At 43.3% G+C, this 19,201-nt stretch overlaps 1 protein-coding gene and 1 long non-coding RNA gene across 2 annotated transcripts; both read left to right on the forward strand.

Moving 5' to 3' along the window:
* The first annotated feature begins 1,656 nt into the window (after positions 1-1,656).
* Positions 1,657-17,728, forward strand: Tmbim4 (transmembrane BAX inhibitor motif containing 4). The gene is made up of 7 exons (NM_026617.3): positions 1,657-1,773; positions 8,372-8,480; positions 10,335-10,440; positions 13,582-13,615; positions 14,837-14,954; positions 16,668-16,713; positions 17,451-17,728. Exons 1-7 carry the CDS (start codon positions 1,677-1,679, stop codon positions 17,655-17,657), a joined length of 717 nt encoding a protein of 238 aa, NP_080893.1. The 5' UTR covers positions 1,657-1,676; the 3' UTR covers positions 17,658-17,728.
* Gm40782 lies at positions 14,961-16,360 on the forward strand. Its single transcript, XR_001779655.1, has 2 exons — positions 14,961-16,020; positions 16,110-16,360. It is a non-coding gene; the product is annotated as a predicted gene, 40782 (long non-coding RNA).
* Positions 17,729-19,201: the final 1,473 nt, after the last annotated feature.

The following is a 19,201-nucleotide window of genomic DNA, read 5'->3' on the forward strand; positions in this document are numbered from 1 at the left end:
GAATGCTTAGCAATGTTTCCTTTTGATATTTAGCTACATTTTTTTCTGATCATTAGTGAGAGTAAACATCTCTCCCTGTGCTTATTACCTAGTTGGCTTCATTCTATGCATACAGTGTTACCTGATCCAGTCTCTTGCCCCGTTTTCTATTAGCAGTTTGCTTTAGAGAGTAAGTCTGGATTTGTGGTCATTCTTTTTATGGTATGGGATGGGAACTTTATATAGATGTGTATATTAAAAATATTTCCCAGTCCATAGTTTGCTTTTACTCTTTTATAATGAAATTTACTCCTAGGTGTTCTCAATTTTATATAGTGTGTCAATCTTTGTAGATTAAATAATCTTTGCTTTCTTCAAATTATAAAGAGATTATTTTATATAACTTTAAGTTCTAATATTTTGTCTTTCACATAGGGGGCACAATCTAGCTAGAATTATTTTTTTCTGAATGAGATATTGGTGTTGTCTTTAGATAATAAAAAGATGGTTGCCAATTCTTCTCCAGTTTGCCTTCTATAATAAATACTATTCTTACCTTTATTGAAGTGAGTAACAACATGTTTAAAAAATAATAAAAAGCTAAGCATGTTTCATTCTTGTTATTGTGGAACATATCTGAAAAAAGTTTCCTGAAAATATTACATTTTTAGTTTTAGAATAGACAGTTCTTCAATATTTTGAATCCCACTTGCTGTCTTTGGGATGAGTCAAAGTAAACTCATAGAAATAATTACAAGTGGGCCGGTTGGTACGCCTTTAATCCCAGCACTCATGAGACAGAGGCAGGTGGATCTCTGAGTTCAAGACCAGTCTGGTCTACATAATGAGTCTCACGGCAGCTAGATGCATATTGAGACCCTTAAAACAATAAAGATAAATAAAGTTAGTGGTGTCCTGGAATATTTCTTTGGCGAGTCTACACCTCATGCTTGCAATAGTGTCATGACAGATGCATTTTGTTATCGCCACTTTCTCTGTCCTTCTTCCTTTGGTTTTGGTTTCGGTCACGAATTCTATATTTGGCATTCAGTGGTCTTGCCTTTGTTCATCTGTCCAGCCTCATTCTTTGGCACTTGTCCTGTACACCACCACGATGACTTTGCCCTCTCAATTCACAAACATCGAATCCGTGAAAACCTGAATTACGCCCATGGGGTGGGGGTGGGATGGGGGTGGGGGTGGATTCCTACTTGTCTTTCAAGATGAAGGATTATTTAACTTTAAAAGCAGGGGGGGGGGTCTGTTTTAAAAGAAATGGTCAATAAATGAAGGCCTAAATGTTGCTTTAAAATAATTTTACTTAAAAGTGCATTCCTGGACCAAGTATTGAAGTGAATTAATGAGAGGTTGTTGATTGATACCGTAATCTTTCTATCTTGTTTAGCACTCTTTCTGGAAGAGATTCTCTAGAGGCCTAGAGGAACTTTTAAAGAAAATCCTAGAAAAAACTCCCTTGCGATGACGTGGGAGAGAGCAATCTGTCTCCTACTAGAAAGCAACCTCCTCTCCTAGTGGAGACTTTTCCATGGGAGCGATCGACTGGTTCGGCGCTCGCTGCAGAGAGGCAGTTCGGCTAGTTCTGTCTGGCGGCCATCCCGGAAGTGGGTGAAGGCGGTTGTGGTCAGTGTAGGCTCCCACTTCGGCCGGGGCAGGTGCGGGCGGGCACTGCTGGCGACATGGCCGACACGGACCCGGGCTATCCCCGCTCGTCCATCGAGGATGACTTCAACTACGGCAGCTGCGTGGCGTCGGCCAGCGTGCACATCCGCATGGGTATGTGGCGGGGGTCAGGGGGACCAAGTGACCAGAGGGAGACATAGTTGTCTTCTAGAGGTGTGGGCCGGGTCGCCTAGGTCAGCGGTCCTCAACCTGAGGGTCGCAAGCGGGACCCTTTCACAGGGGGTCGCCTAAGGCCATCTGCACATCAGATATTTACATTACGATTCGTGACAGTAGCAAAATTACAGTTCTGGAGTAGGGACAGATATAATTGCATGTTTGGGGTCAGCACACCAGGAGGATCCATATCAAGCATTGGAAATCACGGGCTGATGCCCTCATTTATTTGTTCCCCGTGCTGAGACCTTACCATCCTAGTCATTACTGTCTCCCCGTGGGGTACAGAACTCGGCATACGTGTGTGTGATGACTGAGAAGTTTCCCAGACCGACGCATAAAGTCACGGCGACTCAAAGTTATTACTTTGAGTTTAGGCTGTTCGTTGACGCGTAACGAAGCGGAATTCACTGTCCACCAAAGGTCACTTTACAGAAATGGACCTGCCTGGGCAGCTCAAACCGGTTCTGGATTTAAAAAAAAAAAAAAAAAATGAAGGTGGTTCTGACGCATCTAGAATCTTGGTACTTACCTAGCCCGATATTCCTGTAATGAATTTTGAAATTATTTTGACAAGTGAGCTCAGCTTTTAAAATATATTCATTATGAAAAAGTACTGGTAGCCAAAAAATTGCTACCCTAGACACCTTTGAGGTACCAAGCAGTAATGTTTTGTCGCCCTGTGGTATTTCCTATCCAGCCAGAACTTAGTCATCTTTCAAAGCAAAAGTGAAATTGTATCCATAAGTAACTCGCCATTGCCAGCCTCCTCTGCCCTGGGCAACTCCCATTTCTTCAGTCTTTATGAAACGGTTAGAACTGCCTCAGTAAAAAAGAAATCATACATGTTAGCCGTTGTGACTGGCATGTTTCTATTAATGTCTTCAAAGCTCACCCATGTCATAGTGTATGTGTGTCCGACTGTCATTCTTCCTTTCTCTCAGGCCTAGTCCAGAATGCCACGTAGTTAAGATCATGTGTGTTGGGTGTTTTATTTATTTTTTTCCTCTTCAGATCTACATTATTCACTTGGTACTGCCGTGTGTACTTACGATTCCCCACCCCTATCCTCCGTGGCCGGATTGCTGACTAGCCCTTGCTATAGAAGCGTCCTCTGCTTTCTCTTTGTGCCTGAGTACTTTTCTTTCTTCAACTCAAGGTCGTTCTCTTGAATGCTCAAGCATTTGGGCAGTTATGGATAAAACTGTTTTGCAAACTCCCCTGGGTTTTGTGTGTGTGTGTGTGTGTGTATTTGTGTGTACATAGTTTCAACTCATTTAGATAAATACCTAGGCGCATGGTAGCTGGGTGGTACACAAGAGTGGACTTTGTACTGTAAGAAACCACTAGACTGTGACCCTGCATTCCTAGCAACAAAGAATGAATTCTTCTTCATCCATGCCATAATTTGGTGCAGTCATTAATTAATTTGGATTTGGGCAATTTTAATAGGTTTTCTCTCTTTCTTTTTTTTTTTTTTTGTTTTTTGTTTTGTTTGTTTTTGTTTGTTTGTTTTGTTTTGCTTTGCTTACCGGGTATATCTTTTGCAAATATTGTCTCCCAATCTGTGGCCTGTCCTTTCATTCCCTTGATAGTACCCATTTTGAAAAGTACTTTGTTGTTTGAGCATTTAGCACATGCACTTGATGTGCGTTGATCACATCTATCCCCCCCACCCCAGCCCCTCAGTTCCTCCTTATCCCTGCACTGCTTTTCCCTCTGAACTTCATGTGCTCCTTGTTAAAAACAAAACCCACTGAGTCCAGCAGGGCTGCCGCCATGAGCATGGTGGTAGGACATACAGCATGGGTAGCCACATAGTGTTGTAGAAGGAAACTGGCTCTCCCTGTCTTAGTCACTGCTCTATTGCTGTGAAAAGACACCATGACCATGGCAACTCTTACAAGGGAAAACATTTCATTGGGGACATGCTTACAGTTTGAGAGGCTCAGTCCACTATCATCATGGCGTGGAGCATGGCAGCGTGCAGGCAGGTGCTAGAGCAGTACCTGAGAGTTACACCCTGATCCATAGCAAAGAATGAGACAGACTCAGGGCTCATTCTGGGCTTTTGAAACCTCAAAGCCCACCCCTAGTGACACACTGCCTCCAACGAAGCCATGCCTCCTAATCCTTCTAATCCTTTCAAATAGTTCCATTCCCTGGTTACTAAGCATTTAAATATAAGAGCCTATAGGGGCCATTCATACTCACGCCACACCCCCAGGAGTCATCAACTGCTCATAGCTTCTCTGGTGATCCATTTGAATCCGTTTGAATCATGGCTTTTGGATTGCAGGATTTCATTTTTTTTTTAAGCCAATATTTCAAATTTATTCTTTGACAGTTCCATACATGTATACAGTGTATCCTGCCCAGCCCCACTCCCTCCAACAACCTTTTCTCACCTTCCTATCCATTTGTTTGTTTGTTTGTTTGTTTGTTTAATACAGGGAATCCACTCAGTACTACCCACTTTCGCATGGGAATGGGACATCTACCTAGGCCACTAGGTAGGCAACTTACTAGAAGCTGTGGGGGAAGAAAACTGACTCCCACCAGTGGCCATCAACTGCTCCTTGCCCCTTGGTTTTCAGACCCTTGAGTCAAGGTTCTTTCTACAACTCTGCTATTCTCTAACCTCACTTAAAAAAGGCACGTGTCCCACCAGTGCTCTTAACCTCTCTGCCATCTCTCCAGCCCCTTCATATATGTTCTTTATCGTGGTGAATTGGTTTCTTTTGATTCCTAGCTAACACATGATTGTAGAATTTTATCACATGGTTTTTCTGTGTCAGTTGACAGTGACATGACAGCATTTCCTCCCATGTCTGTCATTCTATAAATGTAGTATATGACATTTGATTGACGTTCATGTATTGAACCATCCTAGCCTTCCAGGAGTAAATCCCACTTAGTCGTGTTTAATGTACTAATATGCCATCGACTCTTCTTTGCTGTTTTGTTGTTGTTGTTGTTGAGGACTCTGTGTCTATTCATCAGGCATGCTGTGCTGTAGTTTCGATACACTGTTAACTTTGCTGCTCTTCTTAGAAATGCTTGAAATAAGACGGGAGCTGGCCTATGTAGCAAGTACTGGGTAGTACTTGAGTGGGTAGGACTGAGAGGTTCCTGATGACATGAGACAGTGGATGGGCTCAGGGAAGGACAGGGACAGAAGGTGACAGACATGACACTACAGGAAACTATCAGAAACAATACGTGAACACCAATCAAACTATAGAGGTGGTCCTGAGCGTGTCCGTGAGTGAGAGAGGCCTCGGTGAGGCAAGGTCAGACTTAAGGAATAATTTAAACTATTAAGGGATATTTAACAAACACATTTGATTTTTTTCCCTCAGCAACTCTGTACTAGATGCAGAGATAATTAACAGTTGCTGTTCTGAAAACACTGACTTGGCCAGCCCCTAAAATGACTTCTTTGTGGCACCTTGGCTAAATTCTAAAGTGCCAAATGCCAGGTTTAGAGGGGCTTTTGGGAGGAATGACGCATCTGAGAACTGAAGTAACGTAAGGAGGAAGCGGGATTCCGTCCCTCGGAGCTTACACTTTACCTGTGAGGTAAGCTCATGGGGAGAGGACGTTTCTGCTGAGCTACTCCGTGCTGGGAGCAACACACCAAATGTCACCGTGGGAAGCGTGCCTATTTAAAGTGAGGTTAGGAAAATAAGATTGTGTTGTAGAAAGACCCTTGACTTTAAGCGTCTGAAGATTAAACACAGCCTGCCTGGTAGTATGCAGGCAAGCTTTGCCTCTGTGATCCCTCGTCTTTAAAGCAGACGATTGCTGCATGGAACCGGATGCTTTAAGGGCCAGACAATTATTTAAACATTGAAACTTCTCAAATTTGGGAGAGAATTAGTTCGGCATGAGACTCAAAAGTAGGTTTCACAGTCCCTAGAAGAACCTCCCCCTCCCTCTTCCCCCTCCCTCTCTCCCTCCATCCTGGCTCCCCCCCCCCTCCTCTGCTTTTTTTTTTTTTACATAGTTTTATTTTTGATTGATTTCTGTGTAGTACACATGGCTATAACAGTATGGATCTCAAGCACTCAGTAAATTTGTTTGTATGACTAGCTAAATATTCAGGAACATTTTAGTTAGGAACCCTGGAAACTGGGCTGATAACTAAGCTGACCACTTCTGTGTTTATTAAGTGATTCTCAGCTGTTTCTTTGTAATTAGAAGGATACACGAAATGCTTCCTTTAAAAATAAACAGAGTCCCTCTCTTTTCCTCCTCCTCCTCCTCCCCCTCCCCCACTCCTCCTCTGTGTGCACGCCTTTTCTCCCAGCCCCTGACCCCATTTCCCCATGACGACTTTCCTGGCCTCAGTCCTTGGAGCCAATGATCTCGCCCACCTGAGAGCATCTTCCCAATAAATGTGCCTTTAATATAAAAATAAACAACAGAGCTATTTATAATGTAAACATCTTCTGAAAGATACTTTTGGAATGCTGTACTTCTAGTCAAGATTCTCTGGTGGAAAACAGCAAACCCTAAAGTTATAATAAAGAAATGATGTAAGAATCAGTTTCTGAGTGTGGTGTTCACCTTAAATTCGTTCACAGCAGTGAGTAGTCACTATAACTAGTCCACTGTAACATACACACCAGTGTGTTAAACTAGTCTCTCTTATCAGCATGCTATGTGTTTGGAAAAATTAAGATACTACTATTTTGGACACGCGTGAATACAACCTCATAGTTCACAGGTGCTATCTACAGACCTGTCTCATAATTTTATATTGTTCACTTACTGTATCTTACATTTGAAAATAGCTATTCTTATAGTTCATCAATCTTGTAAAATGTGGTGCTCTCCCATAGTGTATATTACCATGATTTATTTAACCATCGTCTCTTGAGGGTCACCTTTCTTCATTCATATAGATATAAAGGTTAAATGCATTTTAAATTTGATTGACATTATCACCTGTTGACTTCAGCAGACAATACAGGAAGCTAACCTTTTCTGCATCCTTACCTTTTATGAAGACTTATGAACTGTCAATCTGATAGATCTGGGAGTGGCCAAATAATAAATATTTCCAGCTTTGTGTGTGTGTGTGTGTGTGTGTGTATATATATATATATATATATAGAGAGAGAGAGAGAGAGAGAGAGAGAGTCTGTATAAAACTGTTCAAAAGCAGTTGTAGAGGCTATCTCAAGGAATGAGTGTGCCTGAATTCACTTATTCACAAAGCCAAGTTATGGGCTAGAGGGCCATAGTTCTAATAGTCTTGGAGTAGGTTCAAAATGTATCTTAAGTCGGATGTGGCCCACACACTTATTATCCCAGCATTTTGGAAGCTGAGGCAGGAAGATCATGAGTTAGCGGCCAGCCTGAAGTATAAAGAGACCTTGTGTAAACAATTGAATGAGAGAGCGTGTGATCTTGGCTTTGGTTTGCATTTCTTTGGCTGTGTGAGTGAACACGAACATATCCCTGTATTTAGAGGTGGGCTCTATACTGGATGTTACATCTATATACTAGATGTTCGGATGTAGCTGTATACAGTTGACATGTCAGTCCTCAGCCATCAAGAGTTGTCATGTGGATGGGAAAGCAGGTGGTAAGGACCTTAAGTAAAGATGCTTAAATAAGTAGAGGAACGAAACAGATAAGGGGCAAAAGAGTCCTAAGTATGGCCTTAAAACTATAGCTAGGAGCTGGAGAGATGGCTCAGCAGTTAACAACACTGGTTGCTCTTCCATAGGACCTGGGTTCAATTCCCAGCAACCACCTAGCTGCTTACAGCCTTCTGTAACTCTGGCCCCAGAGGATCCAATACCCTTTCCTGGCCTCTTCTGGCATTGCGTGCATGCGGTGCACAGACATACGTGCAGACAAAACACCCATGCACATAAACAAGATAATCGTGGTGACAGCCCTTTTACTTATGGAATGGCAAAGAGCTTTATATTTTGAAGGCGTTTCATCGTAAAGAAGCATTTCCATTATATCTAGCTATATCTTACTCCTGTTTGTCGTATCCAAAGTGGAACCGTTCTGTAAACTGCTGCCTTTTTCCCCCCTCATTTAATGTTTTATATACAAATGGGCATTTCATAGTTTCTTTTTATTATGATGAAAGTATTTGAACTATCTGAACCACTAATTTAGTCTTTTTAAGCTTTATGGTCTTTGGGGAATTAGATATCCCTTCTAATTTTTTAATTATTTCTTTCCCTCTAGGTTTAGTTACAGGTTTTATTATTTAAAAGTGCTCACTGCCAAGCCTCACCATCTGAGTTAGATCCTGAAACTCACATGGTGGAAGCAGGCTGACATTGGCGTCCGTTCTCCTCCACACTGGAACCATGGCTCACGCCCCTCTCATCCACCAAAAAAAAAAAAAAGAAAGAAAGAAAAGAAAAAAGAAACAAATCAAACCAAACAAAACAATGACAAAGACAAAATCAAAAAACCCTTATTTTTCAAGAAAGTTGGTCTTGACAGAAGGGCAGATATTTTGAAAACTGGCCACGTGACTATTTCCCCTCTCTTGCAGCCTTTCTCAGAAAAGTCTACAGTATCCTCTCTCTGCAAGTCCTCCTGACTACAGTGACCTCTGCCCTGTTCCTGTATTTCCAAGCTCTGCGGACATTTGTCCATGAAAGGTAAGAGAAGAAGACAATTCTAAATCATCTCCAGATATCTCATCTGATGAATTTATTTTTCTATCATAAAAGTCCATCATCTAACCCCTGTGAGCCCGACTTATTTTTGACAAAGGAGAATATTTCACAACACATTATTCTACCTCATCTTAATGTATAGTTTTATAGGGTTGAACCATATAGAATTAATTAATGTCTGAACTGCCTGATTTCTCATCCAGATGGCAGCTTTTGACAACTGAGGACTGACAAGCCAACTGTATACAACTACATCCAAACATCTAGTATATAGATGTAACATCTAGTATAGAACCCACCTCTAAATAAAGGAGTATGTTCATGTTCCATAGTACTGCAGGCTGCTGAGGTGGGTCAGCCTGGGAAGACTGTGCCAGGGGTAACAAGCCACAGAACCCGCGAGGTAGAAAGAAAAAATCGACTCCCACAAGTTGTCCACTGACCCTCCACACATGTGCGTTGGCACTCAAACACCCATGTCCCTTCTCATACAGCGTACAAACAAAATAAGTAAAACTTCAAAAAAAAAAAAAAAAAAAGAAAAGAAAAAATATTTTGCTGTATACATCACAATTGTTTCATTTCAGTGTATTTAATTGTACCATCCGTCTTTTTACCGTCTTGTCCCTAAAGCCTAAGACTATACTTGCAAAATAAAGTTATGTGAAGAATATGTGGTCGTGTTAATCTTGTTTCGTTGACAGGATTATTTTACCAAGAAGTTTCTAGAGGAGCTGCACCTGATCTATCACTTAAGGAAGATTTTCCTCTCAGCATAAATATTTAAGTGGATAAAAATAAAATGGTTTCTTTATTTGAAAGAAAAATAATAAAGAATGGCTATTTTCTAAGAAGTAGATTGTCTCTCTTACCAAAGGAGATCTTAAACTATTGGTTGGCTGTTCTGTGATATAATTATTTAAATTATAGCCCTGTGGTAAATACCCTAAACGAGTAGCCATGTGTAAAATTCACTTCTAATTTAATATCTTTTGCTTAATGTATTTTACTTAACAAAATACTATGCTAGTTACAAATATTACTGTACTGTGAAGGACATCAGTAAAGGAAAGATGGATAAACAGCCCCTCCCACTCTCTTACAGCCCCTCTCACCCCCTTACAGTCCCTCCCACTCTCTTACAGCCCCTCTCACCCCCTTACAGTCCCTCCCACTCTCTTACAGCCACTCCCACCCTCTTACAGTCCCTCCCACTCTCTTACAGCCACTCCCACCCTCTTACAGTCCCTCCCACTCTCTTACAGCCACTCCCACCCTCTTACAGTCCCTCCTACTCTCTTACAGCCACTCCCACCCTCTTACAGTCCCTCCCACTCTCTTACAGCCACTCCCACCCTCTTACAGTCCCTCCCACTCTCTTACAGCCACTTCCACTCTCTTACAGTCCCTCCTACTCTCTTACAGCCACTCCCACCCTCTTACAGTCCCTCCTACTCTCTTACAGCCACTCCCACCCTCTTACAGTCCCTCCCACTCTCTTACAGCCACTCCCACCCTCTTACAGTCCCTCCTACTCTCTTACAGCCACTCCCACCCTCTTACAGTCCCTCCTACTCTCTTACAGCCACTCCCACCCTCTTACAGTCCCTCCTACTCTCGCACAGCCACTCCCACCCTCTTACAGCCCCTCTGTATTCCACAGTCTTCAACTTTTCCAGTTGGCAAATAAGTTTTTTTTTTTTTTTAATTTGGTATGGATCCAGATTTTTTTCTTGTAGTTCTAAGAACATAGAGAATACATAGATTTTACTAAGTTGTATACCATCATCCCAGCTATTTTAAGCTTGAAATGCTTTTTAATGTTATGTCTTTCAGCCCTGCCTTAATTGTGGTGTTTGCTCTGGGATCTCTGGGCTTGATCTTTGCACTGACTCTGCACAGACACACGCATCCTCTGAACCTCTATCTACTCTTTGCATTTGTAAGTACTTTAATACTGTCTACGCCATTAGCATATAACCTGGGCTTCTAAAATGCTATTGTGTGTGTGTATTGGTAACAATGGGAGAATAAAACTGAATTGTGTGTACATGTGCTTGTCTGTGCTTTAGCATGTGGGGGTCAGAGGCTAGCCCTAGGTGTCTTCCTCTTTCGTTGTCCACCTCCATTTTGAGACAGTGTCTCCCCAAATCTGAATGTACCATTTCAGCTAGACTTGCTGAGTGCTAAGACGCAAGAACCTGGCAGTCTCTGCCCTCCAGCATGGGGTTACAAGCATCCCACACCACACCAGGCTTTACTTGGGCTGCAGGGATCTGAACTCAGGGCCTCATGCTTGCCCAGCAAACGCTTCACCCACTGACAGGCCCATCACCCAGCCCTGAAGCTTTAGCTAGACTACGTTAGGAAATGATTTACGCATGGATGCTTGCAGCAGTCATAGCCTCCTCTGCTCTAGTGGTTCTTCTGTTCTTAGGATTTAGTGGCAAACACAGCAACCTGGGATCAGATGGCCAGGCCTCTCAACCCTCTGCATATGCAACATTTGGCAAGGCCTTTTTGTACACACATAAAATGAAAATTGTAAGATATGTCATCTGTGTGACACTTTGTGCGTCTAGATTTCGGAAAGTTGGAGCAGGAGCTTGCATTGTGCCTTTAACCGAGAGAATCCAAGCTCATGGTGAATTCTATGTTACTTTCACATCTCCTCTCGGTTCTCCTAAGGCCATTCTTTGTTTTTTAACTTGTTAAAAATTTATAGATGGGAGAACCTAACATTAGGTTCTATTTACTTGCTGAGACAGGTGTTAAAATTAAAATCCCAGTTGACTTCTATAAAAACTTCATTCTAATTCGAGTAAGGTTGGTAACGCTCTGTGTAGTTTTATATTATCTTGTCTCCTCTCGTGACGCGTTTCCTCCAATACTGTCTCCTGACAGCTTTCTCCAAGGCATTGGAAAAGCAATATGTGTTGTCAGATCAGAGTATCGAGGCCAGTGTTATAAGTTAGACGCTTCAAATAAAGGCGTGTGTGATTCTGCAAATGGTTCATTGTAAAGTGATGCTCATGACTTTAATAATTATTCATTTAAGTCTTAATTTCTGTAAGTGTATGGGCTCCAGCCCAATCTGTCTCAAACAGGGAGTTCATTTTCAGTGTGTAAGAGCAGCTCACATATCCCAGCTCCTAAGAACTAGAGGAAGGTTCTGGGCGACACTATTGGATAACTGAGTGTGGTCTGTGGTCTCTGTGCCCCCTCTCTGTCCCACGCCTGCCCTTGCCCACCATTTCCCTTCTCACTCTAACCTGTCATCAGCCCACACAGTTCATTCTTCTGCTGCTGTAGCTCCCACTGCCCCTGCCTCACTCCTTCAGATGCTGAAAGGAAGTGTCTGGCTCTGCAGATGACAGTGCAGATGTGAATCAACATGTAGTGTCCAGTCCTTGGTCAGATCCCAGTTCCTGTCTCATCTGTGCAATGGGAGACGAGGAAGAAGCAAACAAGCAAACAAACAATGAAACCTAAGGCCACGCACTTGGGCCAGCAGGATGACTCGGTCAGTAAAAATGCTTGCAAGTCTGATGACCTGAGGCCAATCCCTCGAACGCACGTAAAAGTCGGAATGAATCAGCTCCACAAAGCGCTTTCCTCTGGCCTCCGCTGGTCTCCATGGCCCTGGCATGAGGACCCTGCACATGCACATATATTAACAATCAATTTGGGGCTGGTGAGATGGCTCAGTGGGTAAGAGCACCCGACTGCTCTTCCGAAGGTCCGAAGTTCAAATCCCAGCAACCACATGGTGGCTCACAACGACCTGTAATGAGATCTGATGCCCTCTTCTGGAGTGTCTGAAGACAGCTACAGTGTACTTACATATAATAAATAAATAAATAAATAAATATATATTGTTCATTAAACTCCATACATATACACATGGACACACAACCACAAAAACAGTGCACACATGCACCCACACACAAGTGTGTCCATAGTAAAGAAATGGAATTCTTTTTAAAAAAACCACAAAACAAAAAACAATCAATTTAACACCTCGGCAGTGATGCATGGCTCAGGGGTTAAGAGCACTGACTGCTGTTGTAACTGAGCAGGGTTCGGCTCCCAGCATCCACATGGTGGCTCCCAGCACTTTAAACTCTAGTGCAGCTCTAGGGGATCTGACATCCTCTTCTGGTCTCCATATGCACATGGTGCACACACAAACATAATTACATACAGGGTACGTACAGGCAAACACTGTACACATAAGATAAAAATAAACCTTAAAAAAGTCATGATCTTCAACTCTGTTGCAACCTCTTTTTAAAACAAACAAACAAACAAACAAACAAACAAACTGGTTTCTTTGTAGCACAGGATAGACCCCATTTTGCCCAGCAGAGAGCTCTGACTAGAAAAACCTCAGTCAGTGGTGTCATGAGCGAGATGGCAGTTGTCATTACGTGACCCGCTCCCTCCCCGTGGGCTTCGCTAAAGCTGTTTAACAAACAAGGAAGTGCGGAGAGCACAGCTCCTTCCTCCTTGCTCCAGGAACTCCTCCGACTCGGTTTCGTCATTGTTGAGTTTTGTTTTTTTCTTTTGTCCTTCTGCGGCAAATTAAGAAAGGAAAGGAATTTATCCAGCTCATGTCTGGGTGTGCATGTACACGTGTGTACTTATTATTTCAAACAGTGCTGTTTCAGAGTGACACAACACAGGGGGTTCAGTGTGACACTGTTCTCATCCCTATTAGTGTTTACCATCTCCTGTCTCCTTCAGGTACTTTACTAAAGGTCGTCATGTTACACATATCTACATATAACAAGAGAAAAATAATCTCCTATGTTAATTCCACGGTTTAACCTTCCTATTACAAAACTTTGGCTAAAGCTTAAAGAGCCACAATGAGGACATAAATATTCACAATGCACAGGGGTCCCTGGAATTATACTGTCCTGGCCCATGCATGCCACAGGTTCCCCTGAAACTAGCGTGAGACCATTCCCCTGGGACTACTGGACTGCTAGACATGAGAATCTGTGTGTGTGAGGGTGGGGGGGGGGGGTAGGTAGAGTCCATTTTTCATGCCTCCCTTAATGAGAGTTTCTTTCCTTAGACACTGTCAGAATCCCTGGCCGTGGCAGCTGTTGGTAAGTCCCTTTACGTGCCACCGTTTTACTAAGGATAAAATCTTTCAAGTAACAAGGTATTTGGGGTTAAACTTTAACATCACGTGATGTTATATTCAAAACATGACATTTATGAAGATTGTCGGTAAGCACAAGTCAAATATTTATACTTTATGTAGTTCAGCCAAGCTGAGAGGAAACGGAAACAGAAGGAGTGGGGACCAGCTTTTCACTTATGATTTCCTGTTGACAGAAACGAGATACAAGAGTTGATCACCCTACTTCCAAGGTCTCTTCTGTCACACTTCACTCCCTAAGACCTGCTGGAATTAAGTTGTGGCTGCTCCATCCTCCTGTTCCCCAAATGGCACACAGGATGCAGATTCATTTCTATTCTGCATTTCACGTGTTTCCTGGCCAAGTGTCTGCTATAGTTTTGTGATGTCCCCTAATAATGTCTCAAATTAAAAATTCAGTGAGCCATAATAAAAATTCGCAGGTGGGTTACTGTGGGTGTCCCACAGAGATCCCCATGAACTGTTTGAGTACCAGCAAGTCGCTCCCTATGAGAAATACATCTCTCTCTTTCTGCTCTGCCTTTGCTGCTTGTAACCATTTGGTCCTCTGTACCGTGGGTAAATGGCAGGCCATCTCAGACATCCTCCTTGTTTTCCTCGCTCAGTTGCCTTGGGTTGGGCTGCTCAACTGATTGGGCAATCTAAGTGATGGTTAGCATCACTGCCCCTGTCTAGGAACACACAGCCAGAAGTCCCAGGCAGGGCACGGCCACGCCTAACCACGGGGACCCGACAAAGACCCTGATAAGTGCTAGTGGAGCCAGTCCTGGTCATCTATAGACTAGCTCTACAGTTTGGTTAACTCTAAGATAATGTCACCTACTTATTTTGTATAAATAACTATTTTGGAGTTTTTAAAATTTTCCTATGTGTGTGGTTTTATGGTATCGGTATATTCAAGGCTGGGTGAGGAATTTTAATTGTCTGTATTGGTAAGTGGAATAGAGGAGAGCCAGAGTGGAGGACCAGAGAGGAGCGGGGTGGATCTGATTAAATACGCGGTGAACACGTGTGGGGATGCTACAGCAAAACCCTTATGTCTAGATAATTAATACACCATCAAGAACATTTAAAAAACTAAAACATAAGAGAATTCTTTTGTGGATGTAGGCAAGGCTGTTTGTCTTGGCTATTTATGCGCGTTTTAACAGGTTTATTGTTGCAGTTACCTTCTATGATGTATATCTGGTTCTGCAAGCGTTTATAATGACTACTGCAGTCTTTCTTGGCTTGACTGCCTATACTCTACAATCAAAGAGAGATTTCACCAAATTCGGAGCAGGGTAAGAACTAAGTCTTGGGACACACACACACACACACACACACACACACACACACACACACATTGTATTACAAGTAGTTAGGAAATGCTGTTGTGTTGGTGTCTGCATCTTTAACTTGGAGGTTAATACAAAGCCATCTCTGAGTCCTGGGACTAGGCCCTTCTCTCTGAGTGCTGGGACTAGGTAGGCCCTTCTCTCTGAGTGCTGGGACTGGGCCCTTCTCTCTGAGTGCTGGGACTGGGCCCTTCTCTCTGAGTGCTGGGACTAGGCCCTTCTCTCTGAGTGCTAGGTCTAGGCCCTTTCTGAGTGCTGGGACTAGGCCCTTCTCTCTGAGTGAGTGCTGGGACTAGGCCCTTCTCTCTGAGTGCTGGGACTAGGCCCTTCTCTCTGAGTGCTGAGACTGGGCCCTTCTCTCTGAGTGAGTGCTGGGACTAGGCCCTTCTCTCTGAGTGAGTCCTGGGACTAGGCCCTTCTCTCTGAGTGAGTGCTGGGACTAGGCCCTTCTCTCTGAGTGAGTGCTGGGACTAGGCCCTTCTCTCTGAGTGAGTGCTGGGACTAGGCCCTTCTCTCTGAGTGAGTGCTGGGACTAGGCCCTTCTCTCTGAGTCCTGGGACTAGGTAGGCCCTTCTCTCTGAGTGCTGGGACTAGGCCCTTCTCTCTGAGTGAGTGCTGGGACTAGGCCCTTCTCTCTGAGTCCTGGGACTAGGTAGGCCCTTCTCTCTGAGTGCTGGGACTAGGCCCTTCTCTCTGAGTGAGTCCTGGAACTAGGCCCTTCTCTCTGAGTGAGTGCTGGGTCTAGGCCCTTCTCTCTGAGTGAGTGCTGGGACTAGGCCCTTCTCTCTGAGTGAGTGCTGGAACTAGGCCCTTCTCTCTGAGTCCTGGGACTAGGTAGGCCCTTCTCTCTGAGTGCTGGGACTGGGCCCTTCTCTCTGAGTGAGTGCTGGAACTAGGCCCTTCTCTCTGAGTGCTGGGACTAGGCCCTTCTCTCTGAGTGAGTGCTGGGACTAGGCCCTTCTCTCTGAGTGAGTGCTGGAACTAGGCCCTTCTCTCTGAGTCCTGGGACTAGGTAGGCCCTTCTCTCTGAGTGCTGGGACTGGGCCCTTCTCTCTGAGTGAGTGCTGGAACTAGGCCCTTCTCTCTGAGTGCTGGGACTAGGCCCTTCGCTTCAGGAGCATTCACGGAGAAGGGCTGAGGAAAGGAAGGGGAATGTGTCTGCCCCCCCCCCCTGCGTCCCCCAGAGGACAGTGCTTAGAGCACTGCTGTTTGTGTGCATTAGGAGCAGGGTTGGGTTTACTGACGGTTCAGCCTTGGTTCTAACCTCATTTCTGTTGCGCTAATCAAATGTTTATGAATCCTTATATTTTAGTTATTCTTTGGCAAAAATCTGGAGATTTTTTTTCATAAAATAATATGAAGAAATAATGAAGAGAATGGGCTTTAAAAGCATTTTGGGGTCTAGAGAGAGGGCACACTGGTTAGGAACATTTGCTACTCTTGCAGGGACCTGGTTCTGTTCCCAGCATCCTCATGGAGGCTTTCAATCATCCCTCAGAGAACCTGGCACCCTCTTCTGACCTCTTCAGTTATCAGCAGGGGTCTGGTATACATGCAACATGCTGACAAAACACTCATACACATAAAACATTTTTTTAATTTAAAAAAAAGTGTTTTAGTAAGGAATATTGTAACCTGTTAACCTTTGTTTTTTTCCAGGTTGTTTGCTGGTTTGTGGATTTTGTGCTTGGCAGGATTCTTGAAGGTGAGTTGTTTTAGAACAGCTAAGTGAAATATAATTCTGCCTATGTCAGCATAAGTCACCTAAAAGTCCCTGAGTGCCATTTATAGAGGACACTTAGTTGAAATTGTCTAGAGTACTTATATATAGAATATAGAATAATTTCAGTGAAAATCAGTCTTAGGTTAATCATTATCCCCAACTGAGAAAAAGATGCACGCACAAATAAGAGAAATTGTACACAAAAGGCCCTGGCTTACAGCTGCCAACCTCCAGGTGGCTCTCTTTACTCTGAAAAAGATGGAGCTGATGAGAGAAAAAAGATGAGAGAAAGGGTTCTTGCCCTTAAGCCTGACGGCCTGAAGTCGGTCCCTGAGACCCACAGAGGGCAAGGCCTCTTCTGATGTCCACATTCATACATGTCCCCCCCACCCTACCCCCAGGAAATGACTAAATGTCACAAGAAATTTAATTCTTAAAAAAGTAACATTTAAAAACAGTTCATGTTTCGAATGTTACTATTCCAAGTCAAGTAGTGAACTTAACCGAAAGATGACTGCTTCTCCACACGCCTGCTTCCATGAAACAAGTAAACGGGAGTTTAGCTCTGCCTGCCATCCGCCTGCATCATCCATCTTCATCCGTCATCGTTGTGTGTCCTTGTCACACTTGCCACTGGCAGGAGATTGCATTTGAAGTCTCTGAAGTGGGTCTGGTGTGACTCCTGAGGCTAAACGTATTCCTTACTCCCTTGTCTGTAGCTGTTTTTTTACAGTGAGACGATGGAGCTGGTCTTGGCCTCTCTAGGCGCCCTCCTCTTCTGTGGGTTCATCATCTATGATACACACTCGCTGATGCACAGACTCTCTCCCGAAGAGTACGTGATCGCTGCCATCAGTCTCTACATGGATATCATCAACCTCTTCCTGCACCTGTTGAAGTTTCTGGAAGCAGTTAATAAAAAGTAACCGAGCAGTGTTCAGAGACAGTTCTATTATGAAAGACGCTTGAATTAAACTTAAATGTTAATATTAAAAGCATATGTGATCTTTAATGGCATTCTGTGTTCTTCTATAATTTAGAATCTTACTATTTTGGTTTTCTTCTCATTTCCAAATCCTTGACTTTAAGTCTCAGGCAAGAGCTATTAAAATGTCTTTCCCTTTTTCATAAACTGAGGCAGGGTCTCTATGTAGTTCAGTATGGCCTCTAACTCAGGGCCTTACTGTGTCAGCTTCCGATGTCCTGGGAATACACGCATGGTGCCACCTGCCTGGCATATATATATATATATATATATATATATATATATATATATATATATATATATATATATATGTTTGTGTGTAGCATGTGTATATCTGGGGTCTGCAGAGGCCAAAAGCGGGTGTTGTATCCCCTGGAACTGGCGTTACAGATGGTTGTAACATGGAAACTGCACTGGAGTTCTCTAAAAGAGTAGCAAGCACCCTTCAAAATCACTGAGCCATTTGTCAGCTCATTCTTCACCTCTAAAAATGTCTAGTTTATAAGTGGAAAATCACTGGTGTAAAATAGATTTGATAAAAATGAACGGTGTTTATATTTAATGGCAACAAATTTCATATGGTTAGTTTTTATAAGAGCTTTTTCATGCCAAATTGTGGAATGTGTCTTAATACATAATAGGTTGATTTTATTTTCCAAATTTCTGTTCAAAAGCCACAGCCTTTTGGTACATGAAGCTGCCAATTTAGAGCATCTGTAAGGTTGATTTTTCAAACCCAGGGCATGCACGCTTCCTCTTGTTATAATGCCAACTGTATTTTTCCTGGGTTAAAAATCTCAGTGCTTGCTCCACTATATGCATGGTTTCTTCAAAAAGACACAGCTCTTCTAGCAATTAAACAGGGATTTTATAAGTCATCACTTATAAAGGGGGCTGGAGACCTGGTTCAGTGGTTAAGAGCACCTCTTGCTCTTGCAGAAGACCTGGGTTCAGTTCTGTGGTGATTTGGATATGCTTGGCTCATGGGAAGTGGCAATATTGGGAGGTGAGGCCTCATTGGAATAGGTGTGACTTTATTGGATGAAGTGTGTCACTGTGTAGGTGGGCTTTAAGGTCCCTAGTGCTCAAGCTCCAGCCAGTTCAGAAGAGAACCTCTGGCTGCCTTCAGATCTGGGCTTCTCCAGCGCCATGTCTGCCTGCATGCTGTCATGCTTCCTGCTATGACGACAATGGACTGAACCTCTGAAACTGTGAGCCAGTCCCAAATAAATGTTTTACTTTTTAAGAGTTGCTTTGGTTATGGTGTCTTCACAGTAATGGAAGTAAAACTAAGTAAAACTGGTTCCCAGCACCCCTGTGGTGACTCACAACCAACTGTAAATCCAGTTCAAGGGATGAGATGGCCTCTTCTGGCCTCTTCTGGTACCAGGCACACATGTGGTACACATACATGCTTGAATGTGGTGATCTGTTGAAAACACTGTTTCCAGGTAAGTCTGGGTAGTTAACGTTTGTTGCCTAATC

The sequence above is a fragment of the Mus musculus genome, chromosome 10 (assembly GCF_000001635.26).
Source record: "Mus musculus strain C57BL/6J chromosome 10, GRCm38.p6 C57BL/6J".
In the NCBI taxonomy this organism is placed as follows: domain Eukaryota; kingdom Metazoa; phylum Chordata; class Mammalia; order Rodentia; family Muridae; genus Mus; species Mus musculus.

What these genes read in the sequence shown, in the direction of transcription:
- Tmbim4 (NM_026617.3), top strand. Translation starts at nt 1,677, where the DNA reads ATGGCCGACACGGACCCGGGCTATCCCCGCTCGTCCATCGAGGATGAC. An exon ending in TCTATCTACTCTTTGCATTT is followed by an intron (nt 10,441 to 13,581) that starts GTAAGTACTTTA and finishes TTCTTTCCTTAG; the next exon opens with ACACTGTCAGAATCCCTGGC. An exon ending in CCTGGCCGTGGCAGCTGTTG is followed by an intron (nt 13,616 to 14,836) that starts GTAAGTCCCTTT and finishes TTATTGTTGCAG; the next exon opens with TTACCTTCTATGATGTATAT.